The sequence below is a fragment of the Tachypleus tridentatus genome, chromosome 6, assembly GCF_004210375.1.
Source record: "Tachypleus tridentatus isolate NWPU-2018 chromosome 6, ASM421037v1, whole genome shotgun sequence".
In the NCBI taxonomy this organism is placed as follows: Eukaryota; Metazoa; Arthropoda; class Merostomata; order Xiphosura; family Limulidae; genus Tachypleus; species Tachypleus tridentatus.
The window spans coordinates 42,014,488-42,038,611 of NC_134830.1; the positions used below are offsets into that span (position 1 = coordinate 42,014,488).

The window sequence follows — 24,124 nt, forward strand, 5'->3', positions numbered from 1 at the left end:
TCATCACTTGTGCATTCCCATTACTGTATGTTCGCAGTATAATCATGACAAAAGTCACTGTGGAACAGACTGTAAAATACGCATGTAAAAGGAAGGTTCACCCTATGTCTATTGTTCGTAGTGCTTGTTTTTTGTTTGTTTGTTTTCATTTTGCCCCCTTTTCAGTGGCTCATTGGTTAGTCTAAGTCGTATAAGGCCCGGCATGGTCAGGTGGATAAGGCACTCGACTCGTAATCACACCAAACATGCTCGCCCTTTTAGCCGTGGAGGCGTTAAAATGTGACGGTCAATCACACTATTCGTTGGTAAAAGAGTAGCCCAAGAGTTGGAGATGTGTGATCATGACTAGCTAGCTGCCTTCCCTCTAGTCTTACACTGATAATTTAGGGACGGCTAGCGCAGATAGCCCTCGAGTAGCTTTGCGCGACATTCAAAACAAATCAAACTAAGTTGTTTAATTCTAAATTCGGGTTTCAAAACCCATGGTAGGCATAGCAATAATTAACCTTAACAACAAACAAACAAATTTTGCTCTGAGGCGCTAAAATACGGTATGAATTCAGATGTAAGAGCAAAGTTCAAGGTCAGAAATCCAACTTGAAACTTAAGAGGACTCTTGTTCAAAGATAAAAAATATGATACAGTCAATAATGTTTATACTTCTGTAGCCACTAATTAGAGCTCATATTTTTATCGTATTTACTTCCTAGAAGTCTGGTATTATTCTAATATCCTACCCACGTCTTCAACATAAAACAAAATCACCAGTGAAGTATGTAAAAAAAAAAAAAAAACCCGCACGCAGCATCTAACAGGCACACAAAAAGGCGATTAGTATCAAGCGTAGCATGATCGTTCGAGCTTCACGATTACATTTCCATAGGACTAAGTGAAAAAAAGATTACCTCAGAATCCCTAGTATGGTCTGGTGATTATAGCGCTCGATTCGTAATCTGCTCTGGATCACGAGGTCAAACCCAGTCACATCAAACATATTCGCCCTTTCAGCCATGGGGACGTTATAACGTGACGGTTAATCACGCTATTCCTTGGTAAGTAGTAACTCAAGAGTTAGTGGTGAGTGGCGTTGACTAGTTGCCTTTTCTCCAGTATACCACTTCAGAATTAGGGAAGGCTAGCGCAGGTAGCCTTTGAGTAACTTTGAGCGAAATTTAACAACGCCAGAGTAAATTTAATCTATGATTCGTTCGCTATAGAATCATTGGTCAAACAGTCCTTATGATTGTTTAAGGAGCCCTGATAATTCTTCAGAACCACCTACTTTAACCTACCTATTATCAATTTTCTCGTCTCTGTTTCTTTATAATTGTTACAATGTAGGTAGGTATCATACGAAATAAATGTTTCGTTACAAATATATAGTGTTAATACTCTTCACAACAAATGAAGATTTATCTTCCATTTCAAACATGAAAAGAAGGCTGCTCCTCTATATTTGAGTAACCAATAATTGTCACCGAGACATTATTTAAGTGTAAATGTATAAATAATTAAAAACGTCACAAGGCAGAAGCAATCAACTAAATGTATTTCAAAGGTACCCTACGAATTGACCAGCAAAAATTAAATAGATCTGAAGATATTTTTCTTTGCATTACAGTTGTCAAATCAACATTACAGTGATAGATTATACTACCTTAGAATTACATACTTTAAAATCAAAGTTCCATTCGCTCTAGGCTCGAAGTTATTAAGCCTATAAAACTTAAAACTAGGTAACAACTTTCGTCTGATAGCTTAAAATGCGAAAAACTAGACTTAGATACACATGATTTGGCACAGCACAAATAATCCACTATGTAACTTTGTGCTTAACGAAAAAAATTAATATTTTAAAATAATAGAGAATACTAATCCATTAAAATGTACAATTTATTAATTAATGTAACAGAGATTCGAACCCGCGACCCTCAGAATTCGAGTCGAATACCTTAACCACCTGGCCATGCCGGGCCGCAACAGAGGGTGCTTTGTGGAAGAGAAATATGTATTTGAATATAAATAAATAAATATTAGTATATTTCACTCATATATTACTACACCCCTCAAAAAAAATTACTTTCTACAAAAACCACTACATTAGAAGACAACAACAGAAAACAAACATTTCCGTTTCATAAAAGTAGCAACACGTTCCTGAAACCTCAAAGTAAATCTGAAGGATGGAAGAGTGACATACAAGAAGCTATTCTAAAATCTATTTATTCAGCAATATTGCAAATGTATTCTAATTATTATTCTGTTAATCTGTGTATTTTGTGGATGAAGTGTTCGATTTGCAGCAAGTTATAGTATGAAATAAGCACAAACCCAAAAATGACTTTAGGCCTAGTTCCCCCACCCCATTTTTCAAATCTTTTATCACATAGTCTTTCTTTGGAGTTTAACTTCGCTTCGAAGTGAAAGATAACGAAACCGAAACTTCAGACAGAAAAATAGAAATGTCCTATAAAGTAAAACATCGAACAGTTTGAGATTAACTGAAAGTTTTCAAAATTACGATACAGCAATAATTATGTATTGCAATAGTTGCTCTTGGCGTATGTTTAGTTATATAGGGTGTTAGGAAAGTCACTGTGCACTTATATATTTATTAACAGATAAAACTGCACAGTGACTTTCCTAACACCCTGTATAATAACTCTTAAATATAACCATTTAACAAATGCTCCAAGGCAGTTGTACCTAATAACTGTCTAACACTAACAAATGTCGTGACCGGACATTATTTGGAAGGCCCAAGGAATATAAAGGTTAAAAGATAGTGTAATACATAAATATCGAAAAAAAACAACAACAGGGAAATGATAAAAATATTGCAAATATTTCGCCGAGCGAAGCGTGGCGCACAAAAATACTTTACTCAACTATAAATAACATTATTCTAGAATCTAGAACTTCTAGAATTCTAGGTGAATTATTCTAGAAATTAAATATCAAACAGCAAATGAACGAAAAAGTTTTCCAAAACTTATGGAATTTATATAAGAAAAGTAACACCGTGAAAATTATGATAAACATTATCCATCTATTTATGAGAAATTGCAAACTTTTAGGTCATATCATGGGATTTTTGTGTTATAAAATTTAACCAAACAATCAATTAAATATTTTATCTGTTAACAAAGTAAACCTTAGATCATCGGACCGTCAGGCCTTCAGAGTAATGGTCATTCTGACCATGCAACTGACCATCCTCTTCGTACGCAATGGGTTCAAAATGTGAGTATATTGTATACGATACATTTTTGTAGTTATCCACGTGCAGCTGCACGTTATGGCTGTAGAGTGTGTAATGTTTTGTGTTTTCAATATTTTTGAAATTAGATATCGTGATGCCTTATTTGAGGATTTATGTGACGTAATGAATCTTGGGCGGAACGAAACCTAAACAATAAATGTGCTTCGCTTTCATTCGCCGACAGTGTTAAGCGAAATCGACCACTGAGTGAGGGTGTAAAATATAAAACAAAAAAAATGATTTTTTTTAAACTGGCTCACTAAATATGGCGACGGTACAATCGAACAGTATTAATTTTTATGTATATAAGAAATATATAAACAACTTGTTCTCAGCTTTGAATCACAGAAAAAAAGTTTATTGATCCTAATCCATTGATATTTTAGACCTGGCATGGCCAAGCGTGTTAAGACGTGCGACTCGTAATCTGAGGGTCGCGGGTTCGCATCCCCGTCGCGCCAAACATGCTCGCCCTTTCAGCCGTGGGGGCGTTATAATGTGACGGTCAATCCCACTATTCGTTGGTAAAAGAGTAGCCCAAGAGGTGACTAGCTGCCTTCCCTCTAGTCTTACACTGCTAAATTAGGGATGGCTAGCACAGATAGCCCTCGAGTAGCTTTGTGCGAAATTCAAAAAAAACAAAACAAACAAACCATTGATATTTTAACTTGTTCGCAAATAATCTAAAAAGTATAGCTTTGATGTGTAAGATTAAATTTATGTCTGTCAATGTGTGTATGTATCAGACAGAATAACTAATATGCCATTCAAAAACAACAATGTACGAAAGCAGTGGTAGGATGCACGACATATTAAATACATTTTTAAAATACTAATTGTTATAGAAAAATAATAATAAACTACAGTCATCACTGCTGTAGTTTCACTGAAATTCATGTATAGAAATTCTGCGGATTTTGTTCAAAAGTTTTTTTTCAACCTCTCACTACAGATGACTGCTACATGTAATGGGCCAATTGCGGAAGACTGCATTTTCGTGTACAGGTTTGTTTGTTGTTATTGGCAAGGCCACTTACTTAATTCCGAGCCGTCTACAACAAGCTCTTAGAAAAAGACAAAACGCGCTATTTCGAGTTGTAACATCAACATCACATAGTTAAAAAACAAGAAACTACATTAAGGGAAATTTCGCGCAGACGGTTACTCTATTAGTAGGAGTAGCTCCGAACCGTCGTACTGAAAGTAAACTGAAGATAATGTTTGTTTTCGAAATTCGCGCAAAGCTACACGAGGAAAAACAGGTAGTTATCGACACCCACCGCCAATTCTCGGGCTACTCTTTTACCAACGAATAGTTGGATTGACCGTCACATTATAATGAACCGACGATTGAAAAGGTGATCGTGTTTGCTGTGACGGAGATTCGAACACGTGACCCTCAGATTCGAGTTGAGACTAACAACCTGGCTGTGCCGGACCAAACTGAAGATAAACTATTATTCCTTATAAAGTTAGCATCACTTCGAAGGAAAAGTGTACTCGTATATTGGATGGATTTCTTAGGGATTACCTGGAACGAAAATTTTTGAAGTAAAATTGTTTTAACTCTTTCATAAATAATACGATTATCTTATCCTCCAGTTTATGAAATGTGCCCATATTCCCAACGTGAAAACTATTGCTTAAATAACGACTATCATAAAGTAAATCCAACAGCACATCAATCGGTTTTATATTACAAACTTTTTTAGTTATTGCTTCATGTCTCTTATTCAAAATATCTATTCGCTAGAAGCAAATGTTTCACAAAAATATGGCTTCAGAAATTACTTTTTAAAAAAAGACTGGTTGAGTTCTCACACTGGATTGTAGAAACTATAAAAAAATCAAAAAACAAAATTAGATTTAACAACTCAATTATGTTATACTTGTGTAAGATTTATTTCTCTTAAATATTAAAATACACAGTGTTTATTACATCTCGTCTTTAATGAGTGCACAGTTCGGTATCCTTCGAACTGAGAAAATATCTGTGCAAACTTCATTACAATATACATATATATCTTCACTTGTAGTAGCCCTAATAGTCTTTGGTGCATTAAGTCCTATTCACACATCCAGAAAAAAAAAATGTAATTATAGTAATGATTAGAACTACTTCTGAAAATATTTATGTCTTTTATTGGTTCTAGTATGGTCATTACTGATAAAGAAATATATATACACATAAGTCTTTTATTGGTTCTAGGATGGTAATTACTTATACCAAAAAAAATATATATATCTTTACTGGTACTCATACGGTAATTGCTGGCACCATCAACCAGTTAAACGTGCCATACTCGGTTGCTTATGATTAGTGCTGACCTGTATATGGTAATATACAATTTTAAAATTTAACTAAATAGTTGTAATATTACTAGTAATTTGTTTACATGATAACAAAAATGAACAGAAAGAATAAATGTTTCAATGGACTTTTACTCTCTCTTTTTTCATAAACTTTCAACCCCAGCACTGAAACCTTCAACAGGTTTTCAGTTTCTGTATGCGTAACAGTTGTTTTAAATAAAATCAAAACACAGGTTGCTAAGCAATAATATCAACATTGAAAAGTTCTCTAGTGTGCCATACATAATGGTTACACAAATATTTTCAGATAATTTTTAGAAATTAAGTGGTCCGGTGGTAAGTTTGTAAATTTACAACGCCAAAAAATCCGGAATTCGATTTCACGCGGTGGACACAGTGGATAACGTAATGTGACTTTGCCCTAAAACAGAATTTTGCCATACTAAAATTCTGAGTTCGATTCTCCCTAGTGAATATCATGAAGTTTTGTGCCAAACTAAATAGGTGTGTGTTTTACTTATAGCAAAGTCACATTGGGTTATCTGTTGTGCCCACCTAGGGGAATTGAACCCCTGATTATAGAGTTTTAAATCTGTAGACTTATCGATGTCACAGCGGGTAACAATAGTATATATTGTTTGTTTTGAATTTCGCGCAAAGCTACTCGAGGGCTATCTGCGCTAGCAGTCCCTAATTTAGCAGTGTAAGACTAGAGGGAAGGCAGCTAGTCATCACCACGCACCGCCAACTCTTGGGTTACTCTTTAACCAACGAATAATGTGATTGACCGTCACATTATAACGCCCCCCACGGCTGAAAGGGCAAGCATGTTTAATACAACCGGGATTCGAACCTGTGACCCTTGGATTACGAGTCGAACGCCTTAACACACTTGGCCATGACGAGCCATGACAAAAGTAACCGCACACAATGTATCATTACATTCACAAAAACATAATAGTGATGAACATTTGAAATCTTTAAAAATCTAAATATCACGTAAACTTTTGGGCTAATGTGCCTATTAAACTGGATCAGAGAACTGTTACAATAAGAACAACGGAACAGTTTAAAAATTAAATTATTTGTTTAGGCTAAGACAAACATTACATCCAATAAATCGTAAGGTTTTCTCAGAACAAACAGCAGCAACAAAAAATTCAAGGGATATAAATAGTTCTAATTAATGAATACAGAAACACCGCATCCATGTATCACTACACCAGTTGATTCGTTTATCTTCTGATATTAAGTTACATTTCTTTTCATTTATTTTATCCTATTTAAATCTATTTTGTTGTTATTTACTGGACGGTGTAATTCAAGTCTCTCTATAGTATAGTCTCTTTGAAGTTTTTATATATAATGCGTCGGCTTCTCTCAAGTATTCCTTCGTTTTTCTTTCTAGACTCACATGAGAACCAAGGACTATGTATCGTTGTTGTGTAACCAAGATGGGGTTATTTGTCAAGATGCCATACAATTCCGGAGTGCTCTTTAAAACTTTCTGCACCTTAATAATATTCATGGTCCATTTTTATTTAACTTTTAGTCAAGTCTCAATACATGTAGAAAAATGAAATGGTATTCACTTGAAGCTAAAAAGATGTTTTCGGCATGCCAATAATCTAAATTTCTCAACTTTACGAGCTGTTCAAACTGCATTATAACCTCAACATACCACAAAGATCAAATATTTGTACACTGGTTCAAATGCAACTTTGTAGGGATGTTATTAGCAATTTTATAACATGATCCCCACAATTCGAGTTCTTCATTAGATCCTCCTCTGAACAGTCTATCAAGACTATAAGAACATCAAGGTTAATGTTGATTTTATTGCGAGGTTTGAAGTCGTACCATTGTTCACAATAAATTAAATCTTTAACACTATTAAAAGTACAGAAGAAATGTTAAATATGGATACCTATTATCTTGTAGAACACAAATACCCCCAAACTTCTTCATATTTACCTGTATTCAAGTATACTTTCATCAGTTAAGGCGTGCAACTCGTAATCTGAGGGTCGCGGGTTCGCATCCCCTTTGCGCCAAACATGCTCGCCCTTTCAGCCGTGGGGGCGTTATAATGTGACGGTCAATCCAATTATTCGTTGGTAAAAAAGTAGCCCAAGAGTTGGCGGTGGGTGGTGATGACTAGCTACCTTCCCTCTAGTCTTACACTGATAAATTAGGGACGGCTAGCACAGATAGCCCTCGAGTAGCTTTGTGCGAAATTCAAAAAACAAACAAACAAACGTAAGTTTTTCGCGTATATAGAAATAGATTTTGTTTTCAAGATTGTAGCCCTTAAGTATTTTATAACGTTTTCGTTGGAAGTGCTGCTGGAGAGCTATCCGTTCCTGTATCGTGATTTTTTAGTAAAACCAATTATGTACAGGTTTCTAAGCAACATGGATGATAAATGCTCCCTACCTTCACTCATGAGATAACCTAGTTGTAAGTGTGATGCATGCATTCAACAAGGGATAATTTGTGTTTCTATATACAGGGTTGAGGACACTACATTACAATGATTTTCAATATGCAAATCAGGAAGTCACGTAACAACCACAGCAATCATTGGAATGATGGCATATATCAAGACTACATTTTAAGTTGTTTGGAGATACGTAGTTAATGTAAAGTCAATGAAAATTGGTTGCTTTGTAAACAGTATGTAAATATCCCTTTTGACGCGAAATATTCATACACTGTAATCATAAAGATCAGTGGTTTGGGATACCAAAGACGAGATAACCCTTTTAATTAATGGCTTTGAAAAAAAAATGGATGAAAGTGGGACGCCAAGACCATTGAGAGGGAGACCTGCAACAAATCATTCATCAGTTGTGGTAAGCAATGCATGACATATTGTAAAAGGTTAAGGAGACTATAAACACAAATGCTAATAACAAAAGTTGTCCATGCATCTCAGGTTCAACATCTGGAAGTCACGTGTAGCAGAGTTGTTTTCATAGCATATTATTTGTACTACTTTATGCCTCAAATAGCTAGATAATGAAACAGATAATCATATAAGAAGGTATAATAGTGAAGTAACAGATGCAGTACTTACGAATTTTTGTGAAACTCGATTGTTAAAACAGGTTTTGATAAACTCTCATTCTCTTATAATAATAAATAAGGGAAAGTTGGATAAGTAGAGATGTGTTATGAACACGGACACGACAGCCTATTGAAAAAAACCTTTTGCAATGGAAACTATGCTGTAGGACTATTGCCGAGATATATGGATATCAGACAGAGTATGAACAGATGTGTCGAGGTGACTGTAACAATGTGGCGAGCCTCCAAAATCGTTTTACTATAACGTACTAAACCTCTATAGTAGTTTACCCTGTCATTTTTCATCAGATTTGTTTTCCAATAAGGGGAGATCTCTAAATTCTAGAGAGTACTCCTGTATTATGTCTCTACGCATTTATCATGTTTGCTTTGAATTTTCACTTTCTTCAATGTGTTCAATCTGTCTTCTTTCAACTTAGTGACATCAAAAACTTGTTCCACCTGTTGTTGTGATTATTAATTAAATAAGTGTCTGTATACTCAAGAATATCTCGAAGTACGTTACGTTGCCATATTTCTTGTGCTTATGAAGTTTATCTGTCGTTGTTTTATTGTATATTTTTCGTGCTTCTTTTGCAAGCAGATTACAAGTCAAATTCCTCAACCCACCTGGCCATGCTGGGCCCACGAATTACTTCCTACGATGGTTTTGTTGCAGTACCTATTCCTAATGAATATGAACAGGATGACAAAAATATCCACTTAGCTCTGAGATGGGCTGCTACAAAGAGAAGTACTGTATTTTTTTCATAACAAGATTGATGAAACGGTACAATTCTTCTAAACTACTTATATTTAGCTATAACTGCTATTGATTCCACACTGGAAAATTAAAAGAGTCAAGGTAAGGTTTAACTTTGAATTAAAAAATGCAGTAAGTGACTTATATCAAAAGATTTCGCGTTCACTTCAACCCAACTGGAGCTGAATAGTGGGGATAGGTGTTGATGAGTTCCTGATTCACATAGGAGTCACCATAACATTATTCAACCTTTCAACGTGTGACAGACTCCAAGTGAAACTGCCAGCCCACACAGACTTTATTTCGTTAAATGATAACTGAGTAGGTATAAATGGTATGTGTCCAACTGAATAATTTACCTATATGACGAAAGTAGTTGATTCTGCTTTTGATTCGAATATTATTAAAACCTTGTTGATGAAATTGTTATGGAGATTGTCAACTACTTTTGTTTGTGCAACAAATAAGCTGTATTTCCAGTTGCACTTACTTGACCACTCATTTATTTAAGTTGTGGCACATTTTTGGTGATGGTTGCAATTACGTATAATTTTATTTAGTTTTCCATTGTACTTGTCATCAGTGCAGTGAATGATGAGGAAGTAACTTGAAGTAGTTGTATCAGGCCCATCATGGCCAGGTCGTTAGGGCTCTTGATTTGCAATCTGAAGGTCGGGGGTTCGAATCACCGTCATATAATAACGCCCCAAAGAGTTAGAGGTAGGTGATGATGAGTAGCTGTCTTCCCTCTAGTCCTACACTGCTAAATTAGGGACGACTAGCACAGATAGTCCTCGTGTAACTTTGAGCAAAATTCATAACAAACAAACTAGTTGTATTACTTTAGTTGCCATTATCACATTACGTCTGAAAGTTTCGAGGGGATGTTAAATCGACGGTTTGGTATTTATTCATATATTTTATTTATTAGGTCAATAGGCCTAATATTTCTGATTATAAAATGTTTCAGACTTAAGATATTTTCTTATTCTTTTTAATTTGCCTGTCATGTAATTCACACTGCAGGTGTGCATAAATGGTTGATGTGTCTTCCCAGGAAGCTTTGTTCATTTTTTGAACATGTCATCTGGGCCTGAAAATGAATGTGAAAACTTCATTTGGACCCTTTATGTTACCAACAAAAGAGTTCTAAACATGTTCAATGCTGAAAACTGGCTAAGCGTTAGAAACCAAAGAGCTTTTTATTTGTGATAACAATCATGTTAGACTACATAAGTTAATATATACTGTTTTGTGTTTCTTCACTTCGTAATTAAAATAGTTGAATAAAATTGACTGTTCATGTACAACGACTCCCTCTAATGATTATCCTGGAGGACTCTCCTTCAACACCGAGCCTGTCATGGCCAGGTGATTAAGGCACTGGACTCGTAATCTGAGGATCACGGATTCGAATCCCCATCACACCAAGCATGCTCGTCCTTTCAGCCATAGCGGCATTATTGACGGTCAATCCCACTATTCGTTGGTAAAGGAGTACCCCAAGAGATGGCGGTGGGTGGTGATGACTAGTTGCCTACCCTCTAGTCTTACACTGCTAAATTAGGGATAGCTAGCGCAGATAGCCCTCGAGTAGCTTTGCGCTAAATTCAAAACAAACCAAACCTTCAACACTAGAACCTGTCAGTTGAGCCTGACAACGAGAGATATAGTTTATTCGAAAATATATTTTTAAATAAACAGTATAATAATATTATATATTTGGTTATATACCAAATGCCTGGAAGCCATTAAAAACTAACAGCGCTAATTCTTGTCATAAAAATATCTCCAGATAGTTTTCTTTTTTATCATCTCAAATCATACATTTGTAAAAATCACATTTTATTTTTATGGATGGTTTCTACGAGATTATTCCGAAGAAGGAATTCGTTTAGTAACAAGAAATCGTCAATGGGTTTGGCAGATAATAAAGTTAAGTTTATCTGAAACACTTTTTATGCACGCAGCACAAATTTAAAGTTTAACTACCGTAAGTATGTGAAGTAATATTTTTTACCTTATATACGTAATATATCTGACAAAAATACTGTAAACTTGAAATATTTTGTCAAATTATTAAAATTAGAGTAGAAATATGGGAAAAATGGCATTTTTATATCTAGCTTCTAATTACCACAAATTCTTTTCAAGGAGGTTTTGTCTATTTAAAGATCTTGTCAGCCAGGAGGTTAAAGTTTTTCTAAAAGGCTATTTATATGTGTACAATAACTTGGTCCTTATAGCGTATTAGTGACGAATTTTAACAACTATTAATGGCTGATCTTTTTAATAATTTCACATATTCTGCTTTGGTATTAGTACTTTTACAAATAAAGCAGGGAAGCTCGAAACGTTGCTCTCTGCTTTATTAGTAAAAGTGCTGATGTCCATACCACCCGTTCTGAGATACATTTTTATTTCAAGTGAGTTTCTCGTCATCAAGAAAGACTTCGATCATGTAGATATTAATCCCTGACATATTACAAATAGATAAAGCACGAGGACCAGACAAAGATTCCCCCAGAGCTTTTCAGGAGATGAAAGATTAGATACCTAAGCCTCTGTCTTTTGTTAAGTTAATTGACAGGAGGCATGTGCGTGGGGACTAGGGAATTGCTAATGTTTTTGTTTTCCTATTTTTACAAAAGGAAATAAAGGATTACCCTCAACATTATAGACCAGTTAATCTTATTTTAAAGATAAAAAGTTATAGTGTTATCATAAGAAGCTATATTAAATCATTTAATAAAATTACACCATAATAAGGAGATCTTATCTTAATAACCTCTTAACCTTTATAGAAGGTTATTCTTTCTTTTTTTTATATGAAGAATAAAAAGGATGTGATAAGATGTTACACAGAAGATAGGAAAAAATGCATAATCAGAGATTAGGAAAAGACTAGTTAATTCGACTGTATGTGTTTCAGTGACACAAAACAACAAAGTCCACGCAAGCTGGGGTCTTGATATACCGTATTTTCCGGTTAATAAGCCGAATCTCCGAATAAGCCGAGGCCAATTTTCAGCTCTGAAAATGAGGGTTTTTGCTTATTACCGCCCAATAAGCCGAAGCCATTTTTAAGAAGTGACAAGTTTCTTCAAAATGATTTCTTAGTCTCGTTTCAGCGTCAGCATGCATGTTGTGTGTGATCATTGGCGTTCTGTAGTAAAGCAGAACGTGTCGTATTGAGACAGAGATGGAATCAATATGTCATTCGTTATTGGCTCCACTCACTGTAATTAGGTAACCAATGAAATTCCAGAAACAACGTTTCACTGTAGTCTTAACGTGCTTTGCTGATGGGACAAAATTACCGCCTATGGTAATTTTCAAAAGAAAAGCATTTCCTAAGAAGAAGAAATTTCAGAAAGGAGTGATCGGCCAATAAGCCGACCCCAAAAAATCAGGTCCAAAATTTAGGGCCAGAAATTCGACTTATTAGGCGGAAAATACGGTAAGTGGAGTACCTATCGGGTCATGCCTTGGATTTGATTTGGTTTGAATTTCGCTCAAAGCTACACAAAGGTTACTGCGTTATATTTCCATAATTCAGTAGTAATAAATTAGAGGAAAGGCAGGCAACCCTTGGACTAATCTTTTACCAACGTATAGTGGGTTTGACTATCACTTATAACGCTCCCATGGCTGAAAGAGCAAGCATATTTGGTATGACGAGGATTCAAACCCACGAGTCAAACACCCTAACCACCAGGCCATACTGGGCTCAGGGATTGGGCCTTTGCTTTATTGTTTGTTGTTGTTTTTTTAATAATATTGATAGAGGTATAATTAGAAAGTTTGTTGACAATATTAAATAAACTTTTGAATATTTCACTTTGTGCTGGAAATGTAGAGATACTACAGAGTGGCTTAGATCAATCGGTAAGTTGGTCATATATTTGGCAAATGATCTTTAATTACAATCAGTGCGAGGTAAGACAGTGTTCCTATGTGTTTACTATCTTGAAATGTTTACATGTTATACTGTAGCTCTTGTACGCTGAATCCGAAAATGATATCTATTTCTCTCCATTACGTGCAGATTTTTCACAAAAACGTCATTAGTACTTTCACATAAATGAACCATTTTCATTAAAATCAAGTCACAGTTTGTTATACTCAATATATATAGTTCTCTAGACTAATGGCAACTTAAGTTTGTTCGTTTATTCTGAATTTCACACGAGGGCTGGCCATCTGTGCTAGCCGTCCCTAATTTAGCAGTGTAAAGCTACAGCTAGTCATCACCACCTACGGCCAACTCTTGGGCTACCTTTTTTACTAACGAATAGCCAGCCCCTCCAGTGCTACAGCGATATGTCTCTGGACTTTCATTGCTAAGAACCGGGTTTCGATACCCGTGGTGGGCAGAGCACAGATAGCTCATTGTGCAGCTTTGTGCTTAATTCCAAACAAACAAACCAACGAATAGTGGGATTGACACATAATAAAGCCCTCATGGCTGAAAGGGCGAGCACGTTTGAGAATACGAGTCGGGCGTCCTAACCACCTGGCCATGCTGGGCCTCGCGACGTCAGAGTTGTATCGAGAAACACACTGCTGGTATATAAACAGTCAACAGGCCGCATGACATGTCGTTTCTAGATAGTAATTGTTTGTGCGTGCACTTTGACATGGTTTTTTTTACAATATTATTTATTCGTCGCTATGGCAACAACAGGTTGTATGAGTGACACAAACATATTCTGTTATATTTATTGTAAATTTGAGTAAGAATTTTCTTCTTCCCGTATTCTAAAACATTCTTACGTGATAGAAAAAAATATATATATATTATTTTCGAAATCTGCGTAGCTGAATTATGGGAAATTTGTTATAAAAACCAAAAGAACTTTTGTAAAGTTTAGATTTGCAGGCCTATGTAGCCGAACCCACTCAAGAGCGTGGCCGAAGAAAAGGAGATAGTGAATAAGTCACTCAAGACATGGAAGAAACAAACGCTTTATAGCTTGAAGCAAAAGTTAATACCAAAACCGCCACTTTAAAATTCTAGAGTTTAAAAGTGAAATGGATGATTTCGTGAAAAACAGAGGAGGAGGGTGTAAGGGTTAAATTCTGAGTGCGCAAGAACAGCTTTTATGAATCAAAGGGTCCATTGTTGTCCATATGTTACGTTAGTGCAAGAATTTTAACCTTATAATTTAAATATCAAAAGTTGGTTAAAAACGGAAATCAATATGCCAAATATTTGTAACAAAATCATTGCTATAAAATAAACAAAAAACAAAACATTTGCCTCTCATCACGAACCACAGCGGTAAGTCTACGGATTTACAACGCTAAAATCAGAGATTCGATTCTCCTCGGTGGACTCAGCAGACAGCTCGATGTGACTGGTTTTGCTATAAGAAAACACACCCACTTATCACTAATTTCTAGTGACTAATTCTTGTATTAGAACAGTAATTAGCTTGGCATGGCCAGGTGGGTTAAGGCGTTCGACTCCCCGTCGTACCAACCATGTTCGCTCTTTCAGCCATGGAGGCGTTATAATGTAACGGTTAATTCCACTATTCGTTGATAACTAGTTGCTTTCTCTCTACTCTTAGACTACAAAATTATGGACGGCTAGCGCAGATAGCCCTCGTGAAGCTTTGCGCAAAATCTAAAACAAACAGTACATTTTTTTTAGAAAAGTGTTTTTTTTTCATTTCGCCTTAACCCACCTGACCATTTTAGAAAAGATGGATCTTAAAGGCCATTTTTAACACGCTGAAAAAATAAGTGGTTTATCTCATTGTAATTGCGAATATTAGAACTACTGGTTTCTAATGCTTCGATAGCTTACGTTTAAATCGTAATATTTTAAGTATTATATCCTTGAAAAAATATATGCTCTTGTGGACGACTTGCTTTTCGGGAACAGGTTGAATTTCCTTATACAGAGGTTTCACTTTTTCAAAAAAACAAAATTTAAAGCAATGATTTGATACTGTAGGAAAGTATTTTAAACACAATTATTGAGAGATTACCTTTCGTATTTTCCAAAGTAATATTGTTGAACGTTAGAATTTCGTCTCTACATGTTAAATTAAAAATAACATCACCGCATTTACAAGGGAAATATTAATATGGTAACAACTTTAATTACTGAAAAGCAGAAGAAAAAGACAACAAAAATTTGTAGGCATCACAGAAATGTTAAACACGAATTTTTAATTTGTGCATCATTTGGAAATTTGCATCTGATAACTTCATGATATACACAAACTTTTTAAAGTATTGTTATCACCATCAAAATCCTATCTAATATAATTTCCTAATAGCTCGTCTCCAAGACGTTAGTTATAACTATATTTAAAAAGATGTATAATTTAAAATGCTATAAATAAAAATAAATAAATAATTTATAAAAATAATAGTATTACTGTATTCTAATAATCTATCAAGGGGCCAATTAAGAGCAATAAAGACAATAAATTTTCGATTATTAATTCAGTGTTTACCAGGAAAATATCCCAAATACACGGAATTGCATATCAAATACGTTGTTCACTGTTGTGTAATGTTTAGAAATATTTAAAATACGCCGAAGTAGCGTTTAAATCTTTGGTTAGGTTTAGAATTTCGCGCAAAGCTACACAAGGGCTATTTGCGCTAGCCGTCCCTAATTTAGCAGTTTAAGAATAAAGGAAAGGTAGTCATCGCCACCCACCGCCAACTCTTTTACCAACGAATAGTGAGATAGACCGTTACATTATAACGGCCCCACGGCTGAAAAGGCGAGTATGATTGGTGTGATGGGGTAAAATCTTTGTCACGGTGAATTAAAATTGTGCAACTAGAATGTCGATATATTCAAGTTAATATATTCATTTTCATCATAGTTAGTGCGCTCCCATATTATAAATTATTCCATGATTCTTATTGTAATTAAATTATAGTTCAAGTTTTGTGTACTTGTGGAATGGCCGACTTATTAGACAATTCTGAATTAATTTTAACAGTATTAAAACTATTTTATTCTTTTCAACATAACCACCTAACACGAACGCAAAGAAACAAGTATCTCTTATACCCATTGTTGGCCTCTACATTAGAAACTATTGCAATAGTAATTACATTTGTTATAAGACATTATGTTAGGCCTATTATATTTTATAACTAGCTGAACTACCAGTCTCTTGAGTGAAAGTTATGTAAATTCGTGATTAATTAAAGGTTACTTGAGGATATAAAAAGTTGCTTCTCTTATACGTAATTATAGAAAAACGCAAAAGTGCCCATAAAAACTGAAAAACATAAACCTGAACAAGCATAGGCCTAACTAACCTTCCTGCGAAATTTTGTGAAGATCCATCTATAGGAGGGCAAATCAGTGGTAAAATACACAAAAATGCCCATAAAACCTGCAAATTTTGTAAACTGAAAATTTGTACGTATTCTCCCATCAACCCAATGAACTTCCACATCAAATTTGATGAAAATCAATCCACACTCTGCGAAGTACTTATATGGAGGTACAACAGACAGTACTATTATTTATATTAATATATCCACTAAATTCCTAATCTAATTCCTTTTTGATTTTCAAGTATTAGAAGAATGTATAGTAATAGCATTTCAAACACCTTGTCGAAGGCAGTGGATATGTCCAATATAGTGTGGTTGAAATACTATTATTATACATTCCTACAATTCTTGAAATTCCATAAGAAATTAGATTAGGAAAATAGTATTATAATATAAAATATATTAGGCCTAATATTATGTCCTATGACAAACATAATTAATTATATTACACTTCGCTAGCTTCTGAAAGGCGTTCACACCATAACAGTTAATGCAATAATAACATGTTTGGCGTAAAACTGATAATTGAATATTATTAAATTATTATTTTTTTTTAGCAAAACGGTCCAGAAAGATACTGTTTATAATACTGAATATGTCTTGAAATATGTTTAATGATACAGATTTTACTGAAAAAATGTATTAAAACTTAACAATAGGCCTACCTTCCTCACATATTCTGAAAAGCGAGTATAAACTACAACGTGTGCTATTGATTCCATGTAATTTCCTACGGTTTCGACTATGGTTGCTGCTAAAATTTCTCTTCTGCTAGGAGTAACGAAGTAATTATTTTTATAACTTTGACTATTTGATTCCAATATAATAAACAAGCAAAATCAAATTGTGAGGTTTTACGAAATTTTACAATTGTAGTGTTTCCAATGTTTTTCAAACAGACAAATAAGACTTATCGACCTTTCTCCATTCCAGTCGATAGCTATGAATGGAGTACTAGGTTAAAAAACAGTAACGATTCAACACAGTCTGTGTTCGTTGGGTCTTCATAGTGATGTGATATTAAATAGTTGTCGATAGTGCAGTTCTTACGTTTCCTTTCTAACCACATGATAGCAATACCGGAACAATACTAAATTAAATAGATAGTTTTACTATCTACCCTCACATTAGGGCACGTGTACGTAATAAACACAAAGAAACAGTTATTAGAAAGGGTCGACCACAAAATTCAACAGGCGAGTAATATGGAACAAAAAGGCAAGAGTATGACACGTGTGAGCATGAGTCAAGCCAGGTGCCAGACATAGGGGCGTCATTAACAATGACTTTAAATGAAGGGTGTGTGTTTGTGATATCTGAACAAAACTGAAACTTATAATTTGAAATCGGAACACATTTCTTATTTGAGTGAAAACTTATAAATACTATTTAAACACCTATCCAGAGCTTTGCGAAATTAATAGAGACTATAACTGTGTGGTCGTCGACATAACAAATTTCTTTCTTTGTTTACTCAACCAATGAATCAAAAGTACTTACAATATAAAGCTCAATTGATCATTTAATAAAAAAAACGCACGCACAAAAACCACAGTTGTATTCGCTTGCCAAAAGCCCAAGATGTGCGATAAATATTGCATTGCTGTATGAACAAGCGTCTGGTGTGCGTCAAGCTTGAATACCTCACAACTGAGCTACTATGTTTACGAATTAAAAAAACAAATAAAAAACTATAGCACCGGAAAATGTTATAAACAGGTTTTTGGTTTTGATGTTTAGTAAATAGGCACTTCCGTTGCCGATAAGGTCTTCTACCCTAAATATACGTAAGATGTAACATTAAGACCTCCACTTTTCTTTTTCCTGTGTACAATATGCAGTAAATTTTCTCTTGTTGAACGGCTAATTCTACAACGGCATTCATACATTAATATTTAAACAAGAAATAAATATTTATTTATTTGTTATTAGAATTGAAAATATTGTTTTATGCGCGCGGTCAAAAAAAAAATGTTTAGGCTTTAACTACCTTTGATTAAAACCGACAAGTTACATAAAGTTTATCGAAACTATTACGATATGAACATGAAAACATTATTCCTCTTAAAATATTACTTTGTACAAAATATAAAGTATGAGAACAATAAGCACAAATGAATTAAGATTTAACTAAAAGCCTTCTACATACAGAGATAAGACATTAGAATAACTTCAAGAAAACATTAAATTCGTTGTTTTGTGATTTTATTTTTTTATACAACGTTAGTTGTATTAAACAGTGAATAAGCACTCCAGTGGTTCAAAAATAAACTTGTAAGCTTATATATAACCTTAGACTTTGGGAAATCATTTCTGCAGTGAGCCCACCTATAGCTCACTGAGAATCTTTATGCGTAACAACAAATAAACAAGTGACAATAACGAATAATATTATTAAAATAGATAGAAATTAGTGTTAGAAGTTTTCTATAAACTAAAAATTGTATTGAGAGCCGTAACAACCAGATAAACAAGAAGTAAGGCTGTTTAGATAAACCAGAAAGGATACGTAAACCTTGTCCTTATCGTATCGTACTTTCAAATTCGTGTTAATCCCATTTTCATCTATATCACTAATCACAGTCATATCTGGTACGCCATCTTCCGGCCAACACCCTGAAATACACGGAAATGATACCATACAAATAAAACAAAAACAGTAGCTTCAAAGAAAGAATACAAATAACAAAAATGCACAAGAAACACACAGAAAACATAGATAGCTGCAACAACTTTCACAAAGAGCGGTACATTACGTAACAGTTCTATGCTTTGTTTAAATATTCTAATTTATTAAATGTAAATATAGGAATGGTTTGGTTTGTGCTATTGTTTGTTCAGAATAAATCACAAAGCAACATAATGTGTTATCAGTGCACTGCTCCCCATGGTGCTGAAACCCGGTTTTTAGCGGTGTCAATCCGCAGACATGCCGCTGTGCCACTGAAGGGGAAGGTTTGTTCGAATTTCGCACAGAGATACACGAGGGCTATCTGCATTAGCCATCCCTAATTTAGCAGTGTAAGACTAAAGGAAAGGCAACCAGTCATCACCACCCATCACCAACTTTTGGACTACTCTTTTTCAACAAATACTGGGATTGATCGTCACATTATTACGCCCTTACGACTGAAAGGACGGACACGTTTGGTGAGACTGGATCCGGACTGGCTATCTTAGGATCGGTTTGTTAGCAAAGAGCAAATAGCCCTTTCTGTAGCTTTATGCGTAATAACAAACATCAATTTAAAAAGACATTTCCAAACTTTGCTAACCACGGGTATCTAAACCCTGTTTCTAGTGGTATACGTCCGAAGACTTACCACTATGCCACTCAGGAGGCGAGGCGTCTTCTTTTAACAATGGAATGAAATAACTACAGTAATACAGTACTGTTTCCCTCATATACTTTTTCTTTGTGATCGAGACAATACTTATTTTTCATAATTTCAAAATTAGATACCAAAGTAACTAAAATAAAAACCTCTATAGAAGATATTATTTGCATGAAAATGAATCATTGGAAAATTGGTATATGAAAAAAGATTACCATAAAACGTTTTAAAAATAATACACATATATTTTATTAATAATTATTATAGTAAAGAGCAACATTTATTTGATTTTATACAAAATACTTGATCCATGAATTGTTCCATTTATGTAATTATATACAATTATTGCAATAATTAACGTCTTTTCTGTAGCACCGTTCACTTGAACGAGATTATTAAAATATCCATTCTTATGAGGTCCCCCGCTAGTACAGCGGTAAGTCTACGGATTTACAACCCTAAAATAAGGGGTTCAATTCCCCTCGGTTGGCTCAGCAGATAGCCCGATGTGGCTTTGTTATAAGAAAACACACAAACACATATTCTTATAAAACGTTTAAGTAAAGAAGCTAGCTTATGTCTGATAAAATATATTCTAATAAAGTTGAGTGTTTTTCAAATTCACAGTCTTAATCTTATTCTCTATAACATCACGATTGAAAATATGTAATATATGTCTTCTTTTCTCTTGTTGAACGGCTAATTCAACAACAGCATTCATACATTAATATTTAAACAAGAAATAAATATTTATTTATGTGTTATTAGAATTGAAAATATTGTTTTATGCGCTCGGTCAAATAAAAAAGTTTAGGCTTTAACAACCTTTGATTAAAACCGGCAAGTTACATAAAAGTTATCGAGACTATTAAACTTAATGGTACAAGCAATCGAAATCCAAATCTGTCACAAACAAAATTATACATTGTTCATTTGATTCGTGGCGTGGGCCTGGCATGGCCTAGCGCGTTAAGGCGTGCGCTTCGTAATCTGAGGGTCGCGGGTTCGCGCCCGAGTCGCACCAAACATACTCGCCCTTTCAGCCGTGGGGGCGTTATAATGTTACGGTCAATCCCACTATTCGTTGGTAAAAGAGTAGCCCAAGAGTTGGCGGTGGGTGGTGATGACTAGCTGCCTTCCCTCTAGTCTTACACTGCTAAATTAGGGACGGCTAGCACAGATAGCCCTCGAGTAGCTTTGTGCGAAATTCCAAAACAAACAAACAAACAGATTCGTGGCGAGAGAGCAGGCTACTAACTTAAAAATTATGAGCTATTTCATCGCTTGATTTGGTCTTTAGATATTTTAAACTTTCAAGTCAAATGTTAATGTTAGCATAAAACTGAACGAAAACCCAAGCTTAACATACAAGTTTCGAAATCTAAAAATAAAATTGTTCATAGTTCACTTAAAATACACTTCTCTTTGTGGTGAAAACTCGTATGGTCTGTAATCGTTTAAATTATGCTATGTAACACACTCTTACTCCAACGTTCAACCAACTTGTCCCTAAAATACTCGGCAGAAGTCTTTTTGTGCGTATATTAATTGTATCTATTTTTTGTTGTTGTTGATTATTATTAAAATAAGCGTATGCTTCAACCCATTTTCAAATTGATTATAAATAAATAAACATATATACACAGCATTATTTGAAAGGATAAACTGAATCACCGGCTTCCAAAGGCTTCTCATATGGGTGGAAAAAAAAAGCTTCCGCGGTATCCATTCGCGTCCATCCATACTAAAGCTTGTCTGTGTTTCGCCTAGCGTGAACCATGAGCATTACCAAAAATTAAACAGTTTTAAATTGAGCAAGTTGTTAAAATACTTTTCCATTACCTTGATAGCTGTCGTGTTCTTCCATCTTCTAATAAGCCTAAAATTTTCAAACGGAGAGGTTCACAAGACCAACACATCACATATTCGTTATTGCAGCTTCTCTTTAAACAAGCTTACCGTACACTGCATCTGGTCAGTCATTGTGTTACCGCTATGCATCTGTCAAAAATTGAGCATTGCCTGCTAGGAGTTTTGTTGCCATCTAGTGGTAAAAATCAAAATTACGTTTTAAATTAATATCTATGATCACGTTCTTATAAAATATAGAATTCAACAGAAGAAACATGTAAATTTTTATATTCTATCTCGGTAAAAAGTCCAAGTGAGTTGAAACACGACAAAACCTTCTTTAATTTAAGCTTGATGGATCACATACATCAATAAAATTTGCATATAAACTTGTCCAATCTCTTAAAATGAGAAAATTGTCTTTAATGGGACAATGGTAAGTCTTCGCATTTACAACGCTAAAATCGAAAGTTCGATTCTATTCGGTGAACACAGCAGTTAGCCCACTGTGGCTTTGCTACAACACACACACACATGAGAACACGTAAGCGGCTACATGAAAATATAACCTCTATAAAAACCAATGTGTGTTACACCACGCTTGATTTTTCGAAATAAATTTGTTTGTTAGTTTTTGGAATTAAGCACAAAGTTGCTCAATGGACTATCAATGTTCTATCCACCACGGGCATCGAACAAGGTTTCTAGTAGTGAGCTCGCAAATATATCACTGTGCCTTGAAATAAAAAGAGCCATAAAAATTTAAAACTTTGATGTTTTGAGGTTTAATTTGAAACAGTGTTTGTTGTTAAACAGACCTATGCTTATTATAGCGCATACAGTACTGGGAATTTCTAAAAAAAAAATTTCAATTAAAAAATTAAATTCATAACTCAGTGTTCACTGCGTCATCAAACAGGAAGCTTTCTTCGATTCATTACGAGTGGAACTGGGTTAAGTGAAAACGTAAGAAAAGCATCCTTCTGTGAAATTAATTAAACAAAAAAAGGTCTACGTATAGAAAGCGAAATCTCTCCCTTTTTTAATTCAATAGGCAGCTGTAGTACGTTAAAGTTTTCAAACATACTATATCTACTCTGCCTAAAATTCCATCAAAACAACAGTTTTTTTTCAACTCAGCTAGAAATGTTTATATATAGTATTCGTTGTAAGGACTGTTCTCTTAGTTTTGTGTTTCACTAGCGATAAGAGAGATGTGGGCATTTTTCCCAACGCTCTGAAATTTTCGCAACCTGAAGGTGCTAAGACTTGAAACATGATCAATTGAAAATTATATTAAATCGATTGCATGTTTTTATTCATCAAATTTCCACTTTATGAATCATCCTTATCTGCATTTTCATTAAGTTATACTCTAACTATATTCTCCCATTCTATTTGTATCACTAATAACTGGTTTAAAATGACATTTTTTTTAGAGGAGTTGCAATAACTATCCTTTACTTCTTCATTAAATTTGTTAGGTTAGCGCAGGAACAGTTTGCTGGAGCTATCCCCAAATATGGCTTCGTCTCCCCTGTAGCCCTGCACTTAATAAAAAGTGTGGCTACTTTTAAATCTGGTTTTCTTTCTAACTACTACAATATGCGGGCTCACAAAATACAACCCCCTCAATTTTTTGACCTAGTTCTCTTCAATCGCCTCACCCGAAAAAGGTTAGCCTGGCTTCCCCCTGATTAGCGTATACTGTTTTTAAAGTATTGCGTGATTCTAATAGGTTGATGTGCAGTGAAAAATAATTTAATTCATAGTTTAGGAATAGTAACTGCTGTCTTTCTACTAAAGCAAGTTAAAATTCTGTTTGATTAGGAATAACATGATACTTTATCAGGGTTAGTATGGTGTATATCCATACATCTTGGTTGTGATTAGAGCTTTCCTCTTAAAACGTTGTAGATTGTAGAAACCGCACAAAGTACACGATGTAAAATATATGAATACATTAACGTTACCCACACAATGTTTGCCAGGTTAGAAAAAAAAACGCGAACAAATATTTATATATTTTTTTTGTATTTCGCGCAAAGTTACACGAAGGCTATCTGCGCTAGCCGTCCCTAATTTAGCAGTGTAAGACTAGAGGGAATATACCTAGTCATCACCACCTACCGCCAACTCTTGGGCTACTCTTTTACCAACGAATAGTGGGACTGATCGTCACATTATAACGCCCTCACGGCTGAAAGGACG

General features: G+C 34.7%; 1 protein-coding gene across 1 annotated transcript in view; it reads right to left on the reverse strand.

Annotated features, from left to right (window-relative positions):
• LOC143252327 (unconventional myosin heavy chain 6-like) overlaps nucleotides 1–22,063 on the reverse strand; it is a 150,685-nt gene extending 128,622 nt beyond the window's left edge. The window contains exons 1-2 of the mRNA XM_076504294.1: nucleotides 21,905–22,063; nucleotides 19,237–19,343 (exon numbers count right to left, since the gene is read on the reverse strand). Of these exons, the coding sequence (XP_076360409.1) occupies nucleotides 19,237–19,343; nucleotides 21,905–21,929 (132 nt within the window). The 5' untranslated portion in view covers nucleotides 21,930–22,063. The remainder of the gene's footprint in view (nucleotides 1–19,236; nucleotides 19,344–21,904) is intronic.
• Nucleotides 22,064–24,124: the final 2,061 nt, after the last annotated feature.